This window comes from Babylonia areolata, chromosome 7 (genome assembly GCF_041734735.1).
Source record: "Babylonia areolata isolate BAREFJ2019XMU chromosome 7, ASM4173473v1, whole genome shotgun sequence".
In the NCBI taxonomy this organism is placed as follows: domain Eukaryota; kingdom Metazoa; phylum Mollusca; class Gastropoda; order Neogastropoda; family Buccinidae; genus Babylonia; species Babylonia areolata.
The window spans coordinates 56754-73940 of record NC_134882.1 but is presented as its reverse complement, the minus strand read 5'-3'; the positions used below and the strand labels follow the sequence as shown (position 1 = coordinate 73940).

General features: G+C 42.6%; 1 protein-coding gene across 7 annotated transcripts in view; it reads right to left on the bottom strand.

Moving 5' to 3' along the window:
- The window catches only part of LOC143283637 (uncharacterized), a 393825-nt gene extending 381066 nt beyond the window's left edge, over positions 1–12759 (bottom strand). For 4 of the 7 annotated variants that reach the window (XR_013055424.1, XR_013055425.1, XR_013055423.1 and 1 more), the window contains exons 1-4: positions 12219–12751; positions 7168–7259; positions 5844–5951; positions 863–979 (exon numbers count right to left, since the gene is read on the bottom strand). Coding sequence is in view for 4 of the 7 variants with exons in the window: in XM_076589819.1 (XP_076445934.1) it covers positions 863–979; positions 5844–5951; positions 7168–7259; positions 12219–12246 (345 nt within the window). In the remaining 3 variants the exon portion in view is untranslated. Of the gene's footprint in view, positions 1–862; positions 980–5843; positions 5952–7167; positions 7260–12218 lie in introns of all 7 variants that reach the window. The other 3 variants (XM_076589820.1, XM_076589821.1, XM_076589823.1) reach the window with 3 other exon arrangements.
- Positions 12760–17187: the final 4428 nt, after the last annotated feature.

Here is a 17187-nt window from a genome sequence, read left to right as displayed (position 1 = left end):
GATCCATGATCAAAGCATCCACATCTTTGGGGGAAAAAAACTAGTAGATGCTTGACTTTTGCATTAACACAACACACTGGTCAGGCTGTGGAGTTTTCAAATACATTATTTTCAATACATAATGCACTTAATATTTCTTCTCTGCTAAGACATATAATTCCATTATTAGCTGATTACACTAATTATCTCCCCTTCCCCCCTCCCCCCCCCTCGGAAACCCACCCCCACATCCCCCCACTCTCTCTCTTAAAATTAAAAAATCCTAAATCTACAGTACTTCTATTTTATCAACAATCCAAACAATAGAAAGCATACAGTGCTTGTAATATCACTGACAATGCATATGATAGTGAGATAAACAAACAAAAATCCTCAAAAGGGAAATAATTACCAAATATGCCATCCCCTGTCAAGTGTTTGTAGGAACAATCAGGAAATTTGGTAGGAACACTTCTATTTTGGTAGGAACACTCGGACTCTGAGCCACATCAGCAAACATATATTTTATCTGCAAGGCATACAAACGCTCCATAGCTTAATCCACCAGGCACAGACACTGTTTGACCAAGATGCAACTTGATTTAGCCACATTTAATCTCTTGCTTGGGCAAACGATTAAGCCGATTGGTCCACTCAATACTGTTGCAATGTAAACACACACACGACCAGCTGAGCATCATCACATGAGACCAATGTTAGTAGTGACTGCCTTGGCCTCATTATCGATAGGTCTGGAGTGTCTGGATAATGTTACAACAAGAAAGAATGTGACTATGATGTTGGCATAATGTCGGAACAAACTACGATCAAGCATAACAAAATACGGCAAAATCATAACAGTTGGCATCTCTGAATTACTCACAGAGAGATGAGAGTCGTGGCACTTTTCCTGAAGAAGGGATGCCATCCAGCAGAGGCCAGAGTCGGTGATGAGGCCACATCCCAGCAGATTGATCTCTTTCAGACTATCGCCTAAACCCTGACCAGACAATCACAATAAAATCATTCAGTTACACTGTTTATATCGACAGTCCAGCCAATGACAAAAGGGCCATCTTGGGGACCTAGACAAAAATCATAATTATGTGATGGAAATAATAATTATGGTCAACAACAATCAGAATAGTGGCACTAGTAATAACAGCTTCATAAATATTTAATTAGCAAATACAACACAAACTTTTACTTTACCATACATTCTAAAGTCTCATATATTTGCTCATGGGTTGTTGGGTTGTTGTTATTGTTTTTGTTTTGCTTTTTCACAGGGAAGGCATGGGAGTTGGTGTGTGGGTTATATATCTGTGTGTGTGTGTGTGTGTGTGTGTTCACATGGTTTCATCATTTTGAGAATTTTCTTCTTTAAAATCTGTACTAAAAATGTACATCATTTCTCAAACACAGGCAGCAGTGAATATGAAAGAAAGGAAGATAAGATGCGATGATACTTCTACCTAAAGCTTTGACATACATTAAATGGAAAACTTTTCATCAAAAAACACAACACAGAGTTATGGGATAGTCTTAGTTGTTTAGGATTCACTGAAAGGGGGAGAGAATGATGAATCCATCAGTGCCAACAGAATCATGACTGGAAATAGTAAACAGACTACGATTTCAGAACCAATGGAATTCCCATATGTCTCCACTGAGCATGGCATGAAGATCCACAGGACCAAACATGGTTGTATAAAGAATCTGACGAATGCTCAGCAGCGCACTGCACCAGCAGATATCACATCAGAAAACCAAGGCCAGGATTCAAACCACATAGCCAAGGGCATCCACGCTGATAATTCAGACGAATCATGAAAAAAAAAATGTACAAGATCTTGAAGCCAAACGCCAGAAACTAAACTTGCCATCTGCAAGTGCAAAAATGGAAAGGGAAGAGTTGGACCAGAAAATAGTCCGAAAACTTGATGTGCTGATATGGAGATATTGTTTATGCAACCTGTCAGGAAACCTATGGGGTGTAAGAACCAAAGACAGAAACACCTCCTCAAAAATCCTGGCGACAACAAGAAATGGACAACATCCGAAATGCAAAAAGAAAGCTCAAGAAAACAATGAAGACTACTTCAGAATTTGAGATGCAGGGCCTACAGAAACTTTGGAAAGACCTGAAAGCAAAGCACAGTGCCCTCAGTAAAGCAGAATCAGGAAGGAGGAAAAGAAGCAAAAAGAAGAAGACACAAGACTGCTTCTTCCGAGACCCCTTACAGTTCGCCAGGAAACTGTTCAAGCTTCCCAAATCAGGGACACTCACAGTGGACAGAGAAACACTTGAACAGCATCTGGGGAAAATGTATTCCTATCCACAAAGCAAGAAACCACTAGATTTCAAGGGTTTGGTTCATCCCAGAAAACCAGAGAACTTCAGTGACAAACCACCAACCCTTGAGGAAGTACAGAAAGTGGTCAAGAAAGCTAGGGCCAAATCATCACCAGAGCCAAACGGAATACCATACCTGCTGTACAAGAAATGTCCTGAAGTCCTTGAGTGGCTCCACAGAGTGATAAGATCAGCATGGAGGAATCTGAAGATCAGCGACCAGTGGATGATAGCTGGTGGTGTGTACATCCCGAAAGAGCAGAATTCAAGTACCATCAGCCAGTTCAGGCCAATAACGCTGCTGAATGTCAATGGAAAAATCTTCTTCTCTGTCATGGCTGCAAGACTGACAAAATACCTCACAGAAAATGAGTTTCTGGATGTGTCAGTCCAGAAATGTGGCATTCCAGGAGTTCCTGGGTGTGTAGAACATGCCACAATGATCTGGGATGCAATCTAAAGAGCAAAGGCAGAGCAAAAGAACCTAGACGTGGTATGGCTGGATCTGGCAAATGTGTATGGGTCAGTTCCTCATGAGACGATCCAACTGGCTCTCGAGATGCTGAAGAAGTACTTCCATGTCTCAATGCGGTTCACCACCAAGGAATACACGACAGATTGGATCAATCTGGAAGTGGGCATAGCCTTGGGCTGTGCAATATCTCCAATCCTGTTCGTTCTGGCAATGGAAGTGATCTTGAAGGCCTCAATGAAGGGAACAGATTGAGCCAACCTCAGAAACGGATACCAGATACCTCCTTTGAAATCCTTCATGGATGACACATCAGTCCTTCTAACAAAAGATGATGAAATATTGAAGTGGTTGGATGAGTTAGTTGCCTCAGCCAGGATGAACTTCAAACCAAAGAAATCATGGAGCCTCTCACTGCGTAAAGGAAAGAAAGCTGAAACAGTCACATTCACTGTAGCCAACTAAGCCATTCCAATGGTGTCAGATGAACCAGTCAAGAGCCTTAAAAGATGGTATGATGAGTCCCTGAAAGACACAAAAAGAGGAAAGGAAACAAAACAGACAGCAGAAGAAGGCCTGCAGATCATAGACCAGTATGACCTTCCTGGCAAATACAAAGTGTGGTGCCTACAGTCTATGCTGATACCAAAGCTCCTGTGGCCTCTCCTGACATATGATATCAGCTGTAGCATAGGCAAAGATCAGCAAGTACCGGTACACACACAAATGGCTTGGTGTCCCACCTTGTCTCACTGACGTGGCACTGTACTGTCGCCAAGCAAAACTGAGGATACCTCTGACATCCCTTGTCGAAGAATACAAGGTAGAGAAGGCAAGACTTCTCAGCATGCTCAAAGACTCAGGAGACAGTGTTGTGAGATCCAGCCAACCTAAGCTGAAGACTAGTAGAAAATGGAAAGTTTGGGAGGCAGTCAGTGTAGCGAAAGAAAGCCTCAAGACAAAGGAAATGATAGGACACACCCAAACCAACAGACAGGGCCTGGGATCGACAAAGATAGAATGGAGGTCCAAGGCAAAGGGGGAAAGCAAAAAGAGACATAATCATACAGGAGATCAAGAATGAAGGGGATGATAAAAGAGTCCAGAAAGCAGTCCAGCAAGGCCAGCAGGGGCAGTGGACAACATGGGAAAATGCACTCCAAATAAGCCTCAGCTGGAGTGACATGTGAAACATGGCCCCTCTGAGGATCAGCTTCATCCTAAGATCTGTGTACGACCTCCTTCCCTTGAATACAAACTTGGTGAAATGGAGGAAAACAGATGACCCTGCGTGCCCACTCTGCCATGGCAAACAAACAGTGGAACATGTCCTCAGCTCATGCAAAGCGGCATTGAGCCAAGGATGGCACACATGGAGGCACAATCAAGTGCTAAAAGAAACTGCACATGTGGTGAGCACTGTCAAAGAAGTACCCACACCACCAGAAGTTCCAGTAAAGTTCCCCTCTGCAGAAGGCAATAAAGTCTGGCCAGGAACAGCTGTAATATTCAAAGTATGGAAAAGTGGGCTGCTTGATGGTGCCAAAGATTGGGAATGCACAGCTGACCTACCAGAGGGGAAGAAACACCAGCAAATCATCAGCAAAAGCGGCATGAGACCTGACATAGTACTCCACTCCAAGGCAACAAAACAAGCAATTCTGACTGAGCTTACTGTGCCATACGAAAGCAGAATGAAGGAAGCCCACATCTACAAGACCGAGAACCATGATAGTCTAGCCAGCAGCCTGAGAGAATCTGGCTTCCAAGCCAAAGTCCTCACCATAAAGATTGGCGCAAGAGGCTTCTTCTCTGAAGACCTTGTACTGTCCAGCTCCCCCTAGAGTTTCTTATCACTGTTTATGCATTTGTGTTGCTTTCTGCTTGCTTTATATCTGTTTCTTCTTCTTCGTATGTGTGCAAGAGTCTCTTCTGTGTGTTTCTTATTTCTTTGAAAAAGATGAAGAAACACACACACACACACACACACACACACACACACACACACACACACACACACACACACACACACACACACACACAAACAAACAAACAAAAAACAAAAAAAACTTTTACATCCTATGCACAAGACTTTAATATTTTGATTGAACTGTGACCCTTTGAGTGGCATGGGGGAATTCAGAAAACAACATGATCAAAAACAGAACTAGATTGTCATAATGTTTCAAAGGTAAAAATAAATACTAACATTCTTTTATATACATGCAAATTTCTTTAACAAGATTGTAATTTTTGATGAATTTGTTGAGTCTTAATGGTATCTGTTTGCCTGCAGAAAACATGTTACAAAACCAGAATAGAGACTTTGGACATAAATACTTATCAGGTAAAAATCTTTCACAAAATCAAGAAAAATTGGGGCACCGCATGATAAAATGAAATTCATCACCAACAGTATTCAAGTCACATTTCCCACATAAACAGTTTTCTCTTGTAATTCTGCTTGCTCACCCTGTTTAATTGGTAAACAGTGATATTTACATTTAAATTCAATCAGTGAAACTATGTTGGTACTGAACAATTTAAATTCAATCAGTGAAATAATGTTGGTACTGAACGATTTAAATTCAATCAGTGAAATGATGTTGGTACTGAACGATTTAAATTCAATCAATGAAATGATGTTGGTACTGAACGATTTAAATTCAATCGGTGAAATTATGGTGGTACTGAACAATTTAAATTTAATCGGTGAAATGATGCTGGTACTGAACAATTTAAATTCAATCAGTGAAATTATGGTGGTACTGAACAATTTAAATTCAATCAGTGAAATGATGTTGGTACTGAATGATTTAAATTCAATCAGTGAAATGATGTTGGTATTGAACGATTTAAATTCAATCAGTGAAATGATGTTGGCACTGAACAATTATCCACCCTCACCCTGGCCACCCACTCCACACGCATGCACAGACACTCACACATGTACACCTACCAATATTACAAAAAAACACCTTGACATTTTCTCACTACACCAAGACAAAATGTAAATACTAATTTGAAAACCCTAACCTTTGCATTCTTGAGTGTGGTAGAAATACACTGAAGAACAGCATCAGTGCAGTAGCCATTGGCTTTGAAATTGATGGAATGGATCTCCTTTTTGCCATCAACAAGCCCCTGAAATAAAAGGCACTTCAGAGTATATTCTATGACATGAAATAAAATGGAAACACAAATACAGACCAAGCTGACCTTACTAATACAGTTTGATATCATATTCTTTTGCAATAAAATGATATCTCAGCATGACACTGATAAATAGCTTTGATTGTGTGATACTACATCTTTCACAGTGATATCCACTGTTAAGCAACATTATAAAAACAGAAAATAATACACATTATAACATGAAATACAGTATTCATGAACTGTCTAAAATGTGTGTGTTGTTGTTTGGTTCACTGGTTGTAAATGTGGGGGTGGGGTGGGGTGGGGGGATTTAAATAAGTGTAATCCTGTCGAAGAAAATGAGAGGGCTGAGTGTGCATTTGAAAAATCAAAACGTCAGTATGATTTAAAAAAAAAAAAAGAAAAAGGGGTGGGGGTGGGGGGTGGGGAACAGACAAGACTGAAATAATGAAATGTTTACCTTCAAACATGGAAACATGACAAGAGAACCTTTTCAGTATCTTACAACTTTGACTTCCATAGTCAGACAAGACTGAAATAATGAAATGTTTACCTTCAAACATGGAAACATGACAATAGAACCTTTTCAGTATCTTACAACTTTGACTTCCATAGTCAGACAAGACTGAAATAATGAAATGTTTACCTTCAAACATGGAAACATGACAATAGAACCTTTTCAGTATCTTACAACTCTGACTTCCATAGTCAGACAAGACTGAAATAATGAAATGTCTACCTTCAAACATGGAAACATGAGAACAGAACCTTTCACTATCTTACAACTTTGACTTCCATAGTCAGACAAGACTGAAATAATTAAATGTTTACCTTCAAACATGGAAACATGAGAATTGAACCTTTTCAGTATCTTACAACTTTGACTTCCATTGTCAGACAAAACTGAAATAATGAAATGTTTACCTTCAAACATGGAAACATGACAATAGAACCTTTTGCAGTATCTTACAACTTTGACTTCCATAGTCCCTTTTTACAGTTCCCCTTCACAAATTGTGTCCCCTTTATTTTGACAACAAAAAGTATGGCCCAAAGCCTTCCCTTTGATACAGGTTCTAATTTTTGCAATGGGTCATCCACTGGCTAGATGTTTCTTCACTTACACTTATTACCGATAATAATCCCTCTGTCCTCCTACCACCTTCCTCTTCCAGTGATTATTCCAAATGCCAATATTGCTCACCTTCAGAATTGCTTGCAGCTTGTCAAGAGGAATGCAGCCCAAGGTGAAAGCTTCTTCTGCATCAAATGTCACCTCCAAACCTCCACCTTGACCTGCACATACATGGCAATAGAATGGCTCACAATCAGCCTCAAAACTCTCACCTGGATTTCCACATCTGTGTCATAATTAACAAAAATGGTGAACAACAAAAACTTGACCCAGAAAAGAGGAGTCAGAACAAGTCAGGACACTCAAACCTGAAAAAAGGTCCATAATCCTTTTCCAGCCATAGGGGCTGTGAATTCATATACACCATGTCTAGAGCTTGACATAGGAAGGGGCTGAATCCTCACCATGTCCAAGGCTCAACATAGGAAGGAAAGGCTGAATCCTCACCATGTCTAGGGCTGAACATAGGAAGGAAAGGCTGAATCCTCACCATGTCTAGGGCTCAACACAGGAAGGAAAGGCTGAATCCTCACCATGTCCAGGGCTCAACACAGGATGAAGGGGCTGAACCCTCACCACGTCTAGGGCTCAACACAGGAAGGAAGGGGCTGAATCCTCACTATGTCTAGGGCTCAACACAGGAAGGAAAGGCTGAATCCTCACCATGTCTAGGGCTCAACACAGGAAGGAAGGGGCTGAATCCTCACCATTTCCAGGGCTCAACACAGGAAGGAAAGGCTGAATCCTCACCATGTCTAGGGCTCAACATAGGAGGAAGGGGCTGAATCCTCACCATGGCCAGGGCTCAACACTGGAAGGAAGGGCTGTATCCTCACCACGTCTAGGGCTCAACATAGGAGGAAGGGGCTGAATCCTCACCACGTCTAGGGCTCAACACAGGAAGGAAAGGCTGAATCCTCACCACGTCTAGGGCTCAACATAGGAGGAAGGGGCTGAATCCTCACCACGTCTAGGGCTCAACACAGGAAGGAAAGGCTGAATCCTCACCACGTCTAGGGCTCAACATAGGAGGAAGGGGCTGAATCCTCACCATGTCTAGGGCTCAACACAGGAAGGAAAGGCTCAATCCTCACCACGTCTAGGGCTCAACATAGGAGGAAGGGGCTGAATCCTCACCACGTCTAGGGCTCAACATAGGAGGAAGGGGCTGAATCCTCACCATGTCTAGGGCTCAACACAGGAAGGAAAGGCTGAATCCTCACCATGTCTAGGGCTCAACACAGGAAGGAAAGGCTGAATCCTCACCATGTCTAGGGCTCAACACAGGAAGAAAGGCTGAATCCTCACCATGTCCAGGGCTCAACACAGGAAGGAAAGGCTCAATCCTCACCACGTCTAGGGCTCAACATAGGAGGAAGGGGCTGAATCCTCACCATGTCTAGGGCTCAACATAGGAGGAAGGGGCTGAATCCTCACCATGTCTAGGGCTCAACATAGGAGGAAGGGGCTGAATCCTCACCATGTCTAGGGCTCAACATAGGAAGGAAAGGCTCAATCCTCACCACGTCTAGGGCTCAACACAGGAAGGAAAGGCTGAATCCTCACCACGTCTTGGGCTCAACATAGGAGGAAGGGGCTGAATCTTCTTATTCCACAGATTTTTAACCTTACCAAGGTGGTCAGGTACCTGCACACACCTGGGTAGAGTGAGGAAAATGAGAGTGAAGTGCCTTTCCCAATAACACAACACAAGGCTGGTATTGGACCTCAGTCCCTGTTAACAGTGTGGAGCTGATATGGGACCTCAGTCCCTGTTAACAGTGTGGAGCTGATATGGGGTCTCAGTCACTGTTAACAGTGTGGAGCTGATATGTTAACAGTGTGGAGCTGATATGGGACCTCAGACACTGTTAACAGTGTGGAGCTGATATGGGACCTCAGTCCCTGTTAACAGTGTGGAGCTGATATGGGACCTCAGACACTGTTAACAGTGTGGAGCTGATATGTTAACAGTGTGGAGCTGATATGGGACCTCAGACACTCTTAACAGTGTGGAGATGATATGGGACCTCAGTCCCTGTTAACAGTGTGGAGCTGGTATGGGACCTCAGTCACTGTTAACAGTGTGGAGCTGGTATGGGACCTCAGACACTCTTAACAGTGTGGAGATGATATGGGACCTCAGTCACTGTTAACAGTGTGAAGCTGATATGGGACTTCAGACACTCTTAACAGTGTGGAGATGATATGGGATCTCAGTCACTGTTAACAGTGTGGAGCTGATATGGGGTCTCAGACACTGTTAACAGTGTTGAGCTGATATGGGACCTCAGACACTCTTAACAGTGTGGAGCTGATATGGGACCTCAGTCCCTGTTAACAGTGTGGAGCTGATATGGGACCTCAGACACTGTTAACAGTGTGGAGCTGATATGTTGAAAATATATATCTTTCAGTGTGTCTCTAGCAGAAAAACTGTTGAAAATACACATCTTTCAGTGTGTCTCTAGCAGAAAAACTGTTGAAAATATATATCTTTCAGTGTGTCTCTAGCAGAAAAACTGTTGAAAATATATATCTTTCAGTGTGTCTCTAGCAGAAAAACTGTTGAAAATACATATCTTTCAGTGTGTCTCTAGCAGAAAAACTGTTGAAAATATATATCTTTCAGTGTGTCTCTAGCAGAACTGTTGAAAATACATATCTTTCAGTGTGTCTCTAGCAGAAAAACTGTTGAAAATATATATCCTTCAGTGTGTCTCTAGCAGAAAAACTGTTGAAAATATATATCTTTCAGTGTGTCTCTAGCAGAAAAACTGTTGAAAATACATATCTTTCAGTGTGCCTCTAGCAGAACTGTTGAAAATACATATCTTTCAGTGTGTCTCTAGCAAAAAAAACTGTTGAAAATATATATCTTTCAGTGTGTCTCTAGCAGAAAAACTGTTGAAAGTACATATCTTTCAGTGTGTCTCTACCAGAAGAACTGTTGAAAATACATATCTTTCAGTGTGTCTCTAGCAGAAGAACTGTTGAAAATATATATCTTTCAGTGTGTCTCTAGCAGAACTGTTGAAAATATATATCTTTCAGTGTGTCTCTAGCAGAAAAACTGTTGAAAATATATATCTTTCAGTGTGTCTCTAGCAGAAAAACTGTTGAAAATACATATCTTTCAGTGTGTCTCTAGCAGAAAAACTGTTGAAAATATATATCTTTCAGTGTGTCTCTAGCAGAAAAACTGTTGAAAGTACATATCTTTCAGTGTGTCTCTAGCAGAACTGTTGAAAATATATATCTTTCAGTGTGTCTCTAGCAGAAGAACTGTTGAAAATATATATCTTTCAGTGTGTCTCTAGCAGAAAAACAATTGAAAATGCATATCTTTCAGTGTGTCTCTACCAGAAACACTGTTGAAAATACATATCTTTCAGTGTGTCTCTAGCAGAAGAACTGTTGAAAATATATATCTTTCAGTGTGTCTCTAGCAGAACTGTTGAAAATACATATCTTTCAGTGTGTCTCTAGCAGAACAACTGTTGAAAATACATATCTTTCACTGTGTCTCTAGCAGAACTGTTGAAAATATATATCTTTCAGTGTGTCTCCAGCAGAAGAACTGTTGAAAATACATATCTTTCAGTGTGTCTCTAGCAGAAAAACTATTGAAAATACATATCTTTCAGTGTGTCTCTAGCAGAACAACTGTTGAAAATACATATCTTTCAGTGTGTCTCTAGCAGAACTATTGAAAATATATATCTTTCAGTGTGTCTCTAGCAGAACTGTTGAAAATACATATCTTTCAGTGTGTCTCTCCTGTCTGTCCCTGTCCCTTCTTTCCCTTGCCTTGTGGAATGTGTCCCACTTCTGGAGCACATGCATAATGCATAATGTACACAGTTTGAACAAGCCTACACACACAGCACTGACTAATGCCCTATATTTAGCACAGGACCTTTGGTCTCCTTTTGAGACTGCCATGCACTGGAACCACAACAGAAATGTGCTGATTCAAGGGATCAGAAGGCATCATATAGTTTCAAAACCGTATCATATTACAGAATACAGAATACTTTATTGCCAGCAAAAAGACCATTTAATTTGTAGTGATGTTACATAAATAATATATTATAATCACAGTAAATCAACATGCATACATAACAAATATAGAATGATTTCAATGCTAATAGAAGTTTGTTTTTATTACTGTTATCTTGAGAGTTGGTTTTTTGTTGTTGTTTTTAATGAAATGCTATTACTAAGATGCACTTTGAAAAGTTTTAAACAGATGTTTTACAGTTCTTGAGCCAATAAGATCTTGTCAGTGACTGTCAGAATCTTCACAATGATGAAGGCGGTAGTCAAGGGAAAGAAGAAGACACTGGTGACATGAATGCTTATGCCGTTATGGAGCACTTTCTGTTTAATTTGGTTATGTTTTCTGTTTGATTTACTAATCAATAAATGAATCAGAATGGTTCCACAACTTGAATGCAAGTTCATAGTTATTCACACACTATTCTTGTGGCTTCAAATATGGATTATATGCTGCTGGTCTATTTTGATAAAAGTTATACTGTTTCAACACAACTTACAAACTGCAACAATGCTGTATAACTCCAAACTGTGACACTGGCCCATAACTCTAAACTTTGACACTGTGAATAATTCTTGTTTGGAAATTATTCACAAATTGCAATAACAATATTGAATCAAAAACAGCAGTGGGTATTATGAACTAAAATGAAAACACGGGGAATTATACACAATTAAACATCTTTTTTTTTATTAACACTTTACACACAATAAAGTTCATTTCAAGTGTGTGTGTGTGTGTGTGTGTGTGTGTGTGTGTACATGTGTGCATATACTCTGTGCAAGCAAGCATGATATATGGTATGTGTCATGGACAAATGCATTTTGGTGTGCTTGTGTTATGCATAATTCAGGTTACATTTCTCATGTGTGTGTGTGTGTGTGTAAGTGTGAGTGATGCATGTGTGTTGGGTGTGTGTGTGAGTATGTGTGTGTGTGTGTGTGTGTGTGTGTGTGTGTGTGTGTTTCAGGAAGAAGAAGAGTACATGGTGACATGAGTGCCTGCCAAACAACTGTGTAAATGTGGACAATACAAACAAGCATTATCATTGCTGTGTTACCTTCTGTGGATTTCTTCTTCACAGACATGGTGACGACTGGACTTGATTAGAAAACTTAATCCCTGTTCCCACCACTTTTGCCTCGGCCTGACCTAACTAATGAGGTCTTGGCAAGTCGAAAGTCGACTATTCAACCATGACGCTGCTGAAATAAAAGAAAAGCAATCACTGTAAACGGGTAACAATTGATGCAGCTAAAATGATAACAAAAACGTCTGGGTGACAGGCTTTAATTCGTGAACTGTCTCCTAACTACGGTCGTTAGTTAAAGCACAGAGTTAAGCGACATTTAATTTGGAATACAGATGAGTAGATCTCTGTCCAGGAATCAGTTCGTGTTGCACTTGAGCCTCGCCTTTTTCTACAGACCTGTGTATCTTACTTGTTACTGTAAAGAATGAGGATAGGTAAACACCCCAAAAGGATTTGGAAAACTGAAACACACTATCAAGTTCACAAAGCTTAATCACATTTTCTCCGTGTGTGCAGTAATCGACACAACTGCGCGGCTTCAAGCACACGAAGGCAAGGCGGAAGCTTTTCGTCCTTACTTCCTTAGCAACTCTCAAAACAACAGGTAAGCAAACCACTCATGTGGACATGGAAGCAAAACAAACAACTGTTAATCTTAAACGTTTGTTTGTCTTGGGATACTTTTACCCATATCTTTATTGCAACTCGAAAATCATTATCCGTCGTCTGATAAGGCTGTTAATTTTGTGTAAAACACTGGCTGACAAACTGCAAATACCCAGTCCTCAAATCGATTTTTTCATTTGAGCTCCGTGTGAGAATATCAGACAAATGGGAATAGATTATGTTTGTGGTCTTCTTCTTCTTCTTTCCCTTGACTACCGCCTTCATCATTGTGAAGATTCTGTAGACTATAAGGGGGGGTTGAGTATTTTGAGGTTTCCTGAGGTAGAGGTTGCTGGGCCAGAGGATGGGGGGCGGGGGGGAGGTGATCAGATTTGGGATTTGAAGCCTTCCAGGGTTGGGCTGAGGGCAATCTCAGCAGGAAGGCTGTTCCAGTTTGTTATGGTTCGGGGAAAGAAAGATTTTTGTCTGTACAGCGTCCTGCAGTTGGAGAGGTGGTACGCTGCTGGGTGCGATCCTCGGGTCCCCGTGGATGCTGAAGGATTTTGAGAGGGCTTGTGGTATGTGTTGATGATAAGACTGACGCTATGGAACTTATAAAAGTTGACCAGGTCAAGGCCAATGTCGTTGTGCGTTTTCACAACAAGCAAAACAAGTGCTTTACTGCGTCAAGCACTATCAATTATTCATCAACAAACTTTTCTTCACCTTTTACGCAGATTGCACAGATGTCATATAGCTCAACGCTTATCAGAGAACAGAATGCAGGCAGTGGGTCGGTGCCTGTCAAACTTGGAACTCAGCGAAAGGCCCCATGAATCGTTGAGCCAGTGTGTCACACACACACACACACACACACACACACCGACACAAACTTGGACATGCCTCAGACGTTGACCATTCTGTCAGGTTGATTTTTTGTTTGTTTTGTTGATGTTGTTGTTGTTTGTTTGTTTGTTTGTTTTTTTGCCAAATAATAATGATGATAACAATGATGATGATAATAATAATGCTAGGAAGAAGAAGAAGAAATAATCAATAGAACTGAAACCACAACTTACCTCAGTGAACATGATATAACCATACATGATTGTAAGATGATGTCACATTGCAGACGACACGAGTCGTCCTTTCTTTTTCGAGTCTCGCATGCGAGATCGCGTTTCGAGAGTTAGTTCAACGGTCTGCTGGATGTGTTTTGTTACAAGCTGTGTTATAGTTATAAGAAAACTTCATTGCCAGTGTTCTAGTGTTGTTAGTCTATCAAGCTAACAACCAGTCTATCACGTATAGCTGACTTTTTATCTGGAAACTCAGCAAGGTCATACAGTACTCGTATGTATGTTTCAACATTCTCATCAGAACGCTGACAACGTTGGTGAAAAATAGCTCGCTCATGAATAACATTCACTTTCGGGTTGAAATGTTCGTCAAACATACGAATGACGTCATCGAACTTCGTGTCTGCTTCATTTGGTGGTGGATCTTGTCCGTCACGATGTCCAGAATGAACAGTAAAAGTACTGTAAATCTTTTCTGCATCTGCACCCATGCTATAAATTAATGAACTGGTCTGCACATCAAATGTTTCTCTCATCAACTTGGTTGCTGTTCTGTATCCTAGGAACCTTTGACACCATGTGGGCCATTGCTCTGGTTTGCTAAAATCAGTCAGTCGGAGGCTTGAAAGACATAATTTCTTGCACTTGTCTTTTAACTTCTAATTCCCTTGACCGCATGCGAGATCGCGTTTCGAGAGTTAGTTCAACGGTCTGCTGGTTGTGTTTTGTTACAAGCTGTGTTAATTATAGTTATAAGAAAACTTCATTGCCAGTGTTCTAGTGTTGTTTGTCCAACTCAAAATACTCGGCACACGTCACAATGATAAACACTGACTGAAAATAGGCAAATACAGGCATACCAAACCACAAAAAATGCCGTTGAGCACCTCATACATCCTAAGAACAAAACAACAACAAACGCAACAATATATGTATGGTTCGTCCGTCGGGATCGACGAAGACCATCTAGTCATCCTGGGGTGGGTGGGTTGAGCTCTGTGGGTGCGCAGATGACTGGTCAGGCCAATCCGTGCCCAGAAGGTTCTGACGCAGTGTGGACAGGGGATGGTGGCGGCTGTCGGGGACTTGCTGGCACTGCTTTTCCTGGCCCGTCTGTGTTGCTCTGCTGCAGCGAATATGTTGGCCTCGCAGGATTTGGCACCTTTGTGGACAGTTGAACGCCACTTTGGTCTGTCCATTGCATTCAGCTCCCATGTGTCGTGGCTGATGTTGAAGGCCTTTAGAGAAGCTTTCAGAGTGTCTTTGAAGCGCTTCTTTTGGCCTCCATGGGAGCGCTTGCCATGTTGGAGTTCGCCGTACAGCAGTTTCTTGGGGAGCCGGTGGTCTGGCATGCGAACTACATGGCCTGCCCAGCGCAGCTGGGCCTGCATCAAGATGGTGTAGATGCTGGGCAAGTTTGCACGAGTGAGCACCTCTGTGTCAGGGATCTTCTCTTGCCATTTTATGCCGAGAAGTTTTCTGAGGCTGGTGGTGTGGAAGTGGTTCAGCTTTTTGGCGTGGCGTTTGTAGACCGTCCATGATTCACATCCATAGAGCAGTGTAGTGAGAACTATGGCCTTGTATACTTTGAGCTTCGTCTCCAGAGTGATGCCTCTCCTGTTCCAAACGTTCTTATGGAGTCTGCCGAAGGCAGCGCTGGCTTTGGCGAGTCTGGCATTCACCTCGTCGTCGATGTCAATTGCGCGAGAGAGTGTACTGCCCAGGTATGTGAACTTTTCCACCATGTTCAGTCGTTGCCCGTTGATGAATATGTTTGGTTCAACGTAAGGCTTTCCTGGAGCTGGCTGGTGCATCACCTCAGTCTTCTTTGTGCTGATTGTGAGGCCAAAGTTGTCACAGGCAGCAGAGAACTTGTCGACGCTGTGTTGCATGTCTGCTTTGGAGGCAGCGTTGAGAGCGCAGTCATCAGCAAACAGGAAGTCGTTGACGGTGTCTGTCCTCAACTTGGTTTTTGCTTGAAGCCTCCTGAGGTTGAAGAGTGAGCCATCTGTGGGGTACCTGATGCCAATGCCTACGTCAGCGTCTCTGAAGGCATCTGTCAGCATAGCTGAAAACATGAGACTGAACAGGGTGGGGGCAAGAACACACCCTTGCTTGACTCCGTTGGAGACAGGGAATGGTTCTGAAGTCTCTCCATTGTCTTGGACTCGGGCCAGCATCCCATCGTGTAGTTGCCGTATGATAGTGATGAACTTTCTGGGACATCCGTACTTCGCCATGATTCTCCAAAGGCCATCTCTGCTAACAGTATCAAAGGCCTTGGTCAGATCGACATACGTGGAGTAAAGGTCGGCGTTCTGTTCCTGACACTTCTCCTGGAGCTGCCTGGCAGCAAACACCGTGTCAATAGTCCCGCGTTCTTTCCGGAAGCCACACTGGCTCTCTGGTAGGAGACCTTGCTCAAGGTGCGCTATGAGATGGTTGAGTAGCACTCTGGCCAGAGTCTTGCTTGCAACGGACAGCAGGGATATTCCACGATGGTTGTCACAGGCCTGACGATTTCCTTTGCGCTTGTACAGGTGTATGATGGAAGCGTCTTTGAAGTTCTGTGGAACTGCCTCATGCTGCCAGATGAGCTGGAACAGCTGATGAAGCTTCTCAGTCAGCGCCATACCACCTTCTTTGTAGACCTCAGCTGGAATGGAGTCTGAGCCAGGGGCTTTGCCATTGGATAGCAGACGGATAGCTTTCTGGGTCTCCTCCAAAGTTGGAATAGCATCCAACGACTCACTGACTGGCACCTGGGGGAGTCGGTCGATGGCTTCATCATTGATGGTGGAGGGGCGGTTCAGTACACCGTCAAAGTGTTCAGCCCATCTCTCAAGGATCCCGTCCTTGTCAGTGATTAGGGTAGAACCATCAGCACTGAGGAGTGGAGCAGATCCGGAGGTGGTGGGACCGTAAACTTCTTTCAGGCTGTTATAGAAGTTCTTCATGTCGTTCCTGTCTGCAAAGCCCTGGATCTCATCAGCTTTGTTGCTCAACCAGGAATCCTGCACCTGCCGCAGCTTCAGCTGGATGGTGCTGCGTGCGCTCTTCAGTATGTCTTTCTTTGACTGTGACTTGGGATCTTCAATGTGAGCTCTGTAGGCTTGGCGTTTGTCTTCCAGCAGCTGCTTGATCTCAGTGCAGTTCTCATCAAACCAGTCTTTGTGCTTCCTGGCAGAAGGCCCCAGGCACTCCATGGCAGTGTTGTACACCGTCTCATGCAGTGCGTCCCATGCTGCCTCCACATTCTGGTTGTCTAGCACGGTGGACTCAAGGCGTTCCTCCAGGGTGTCAGCAAAGCT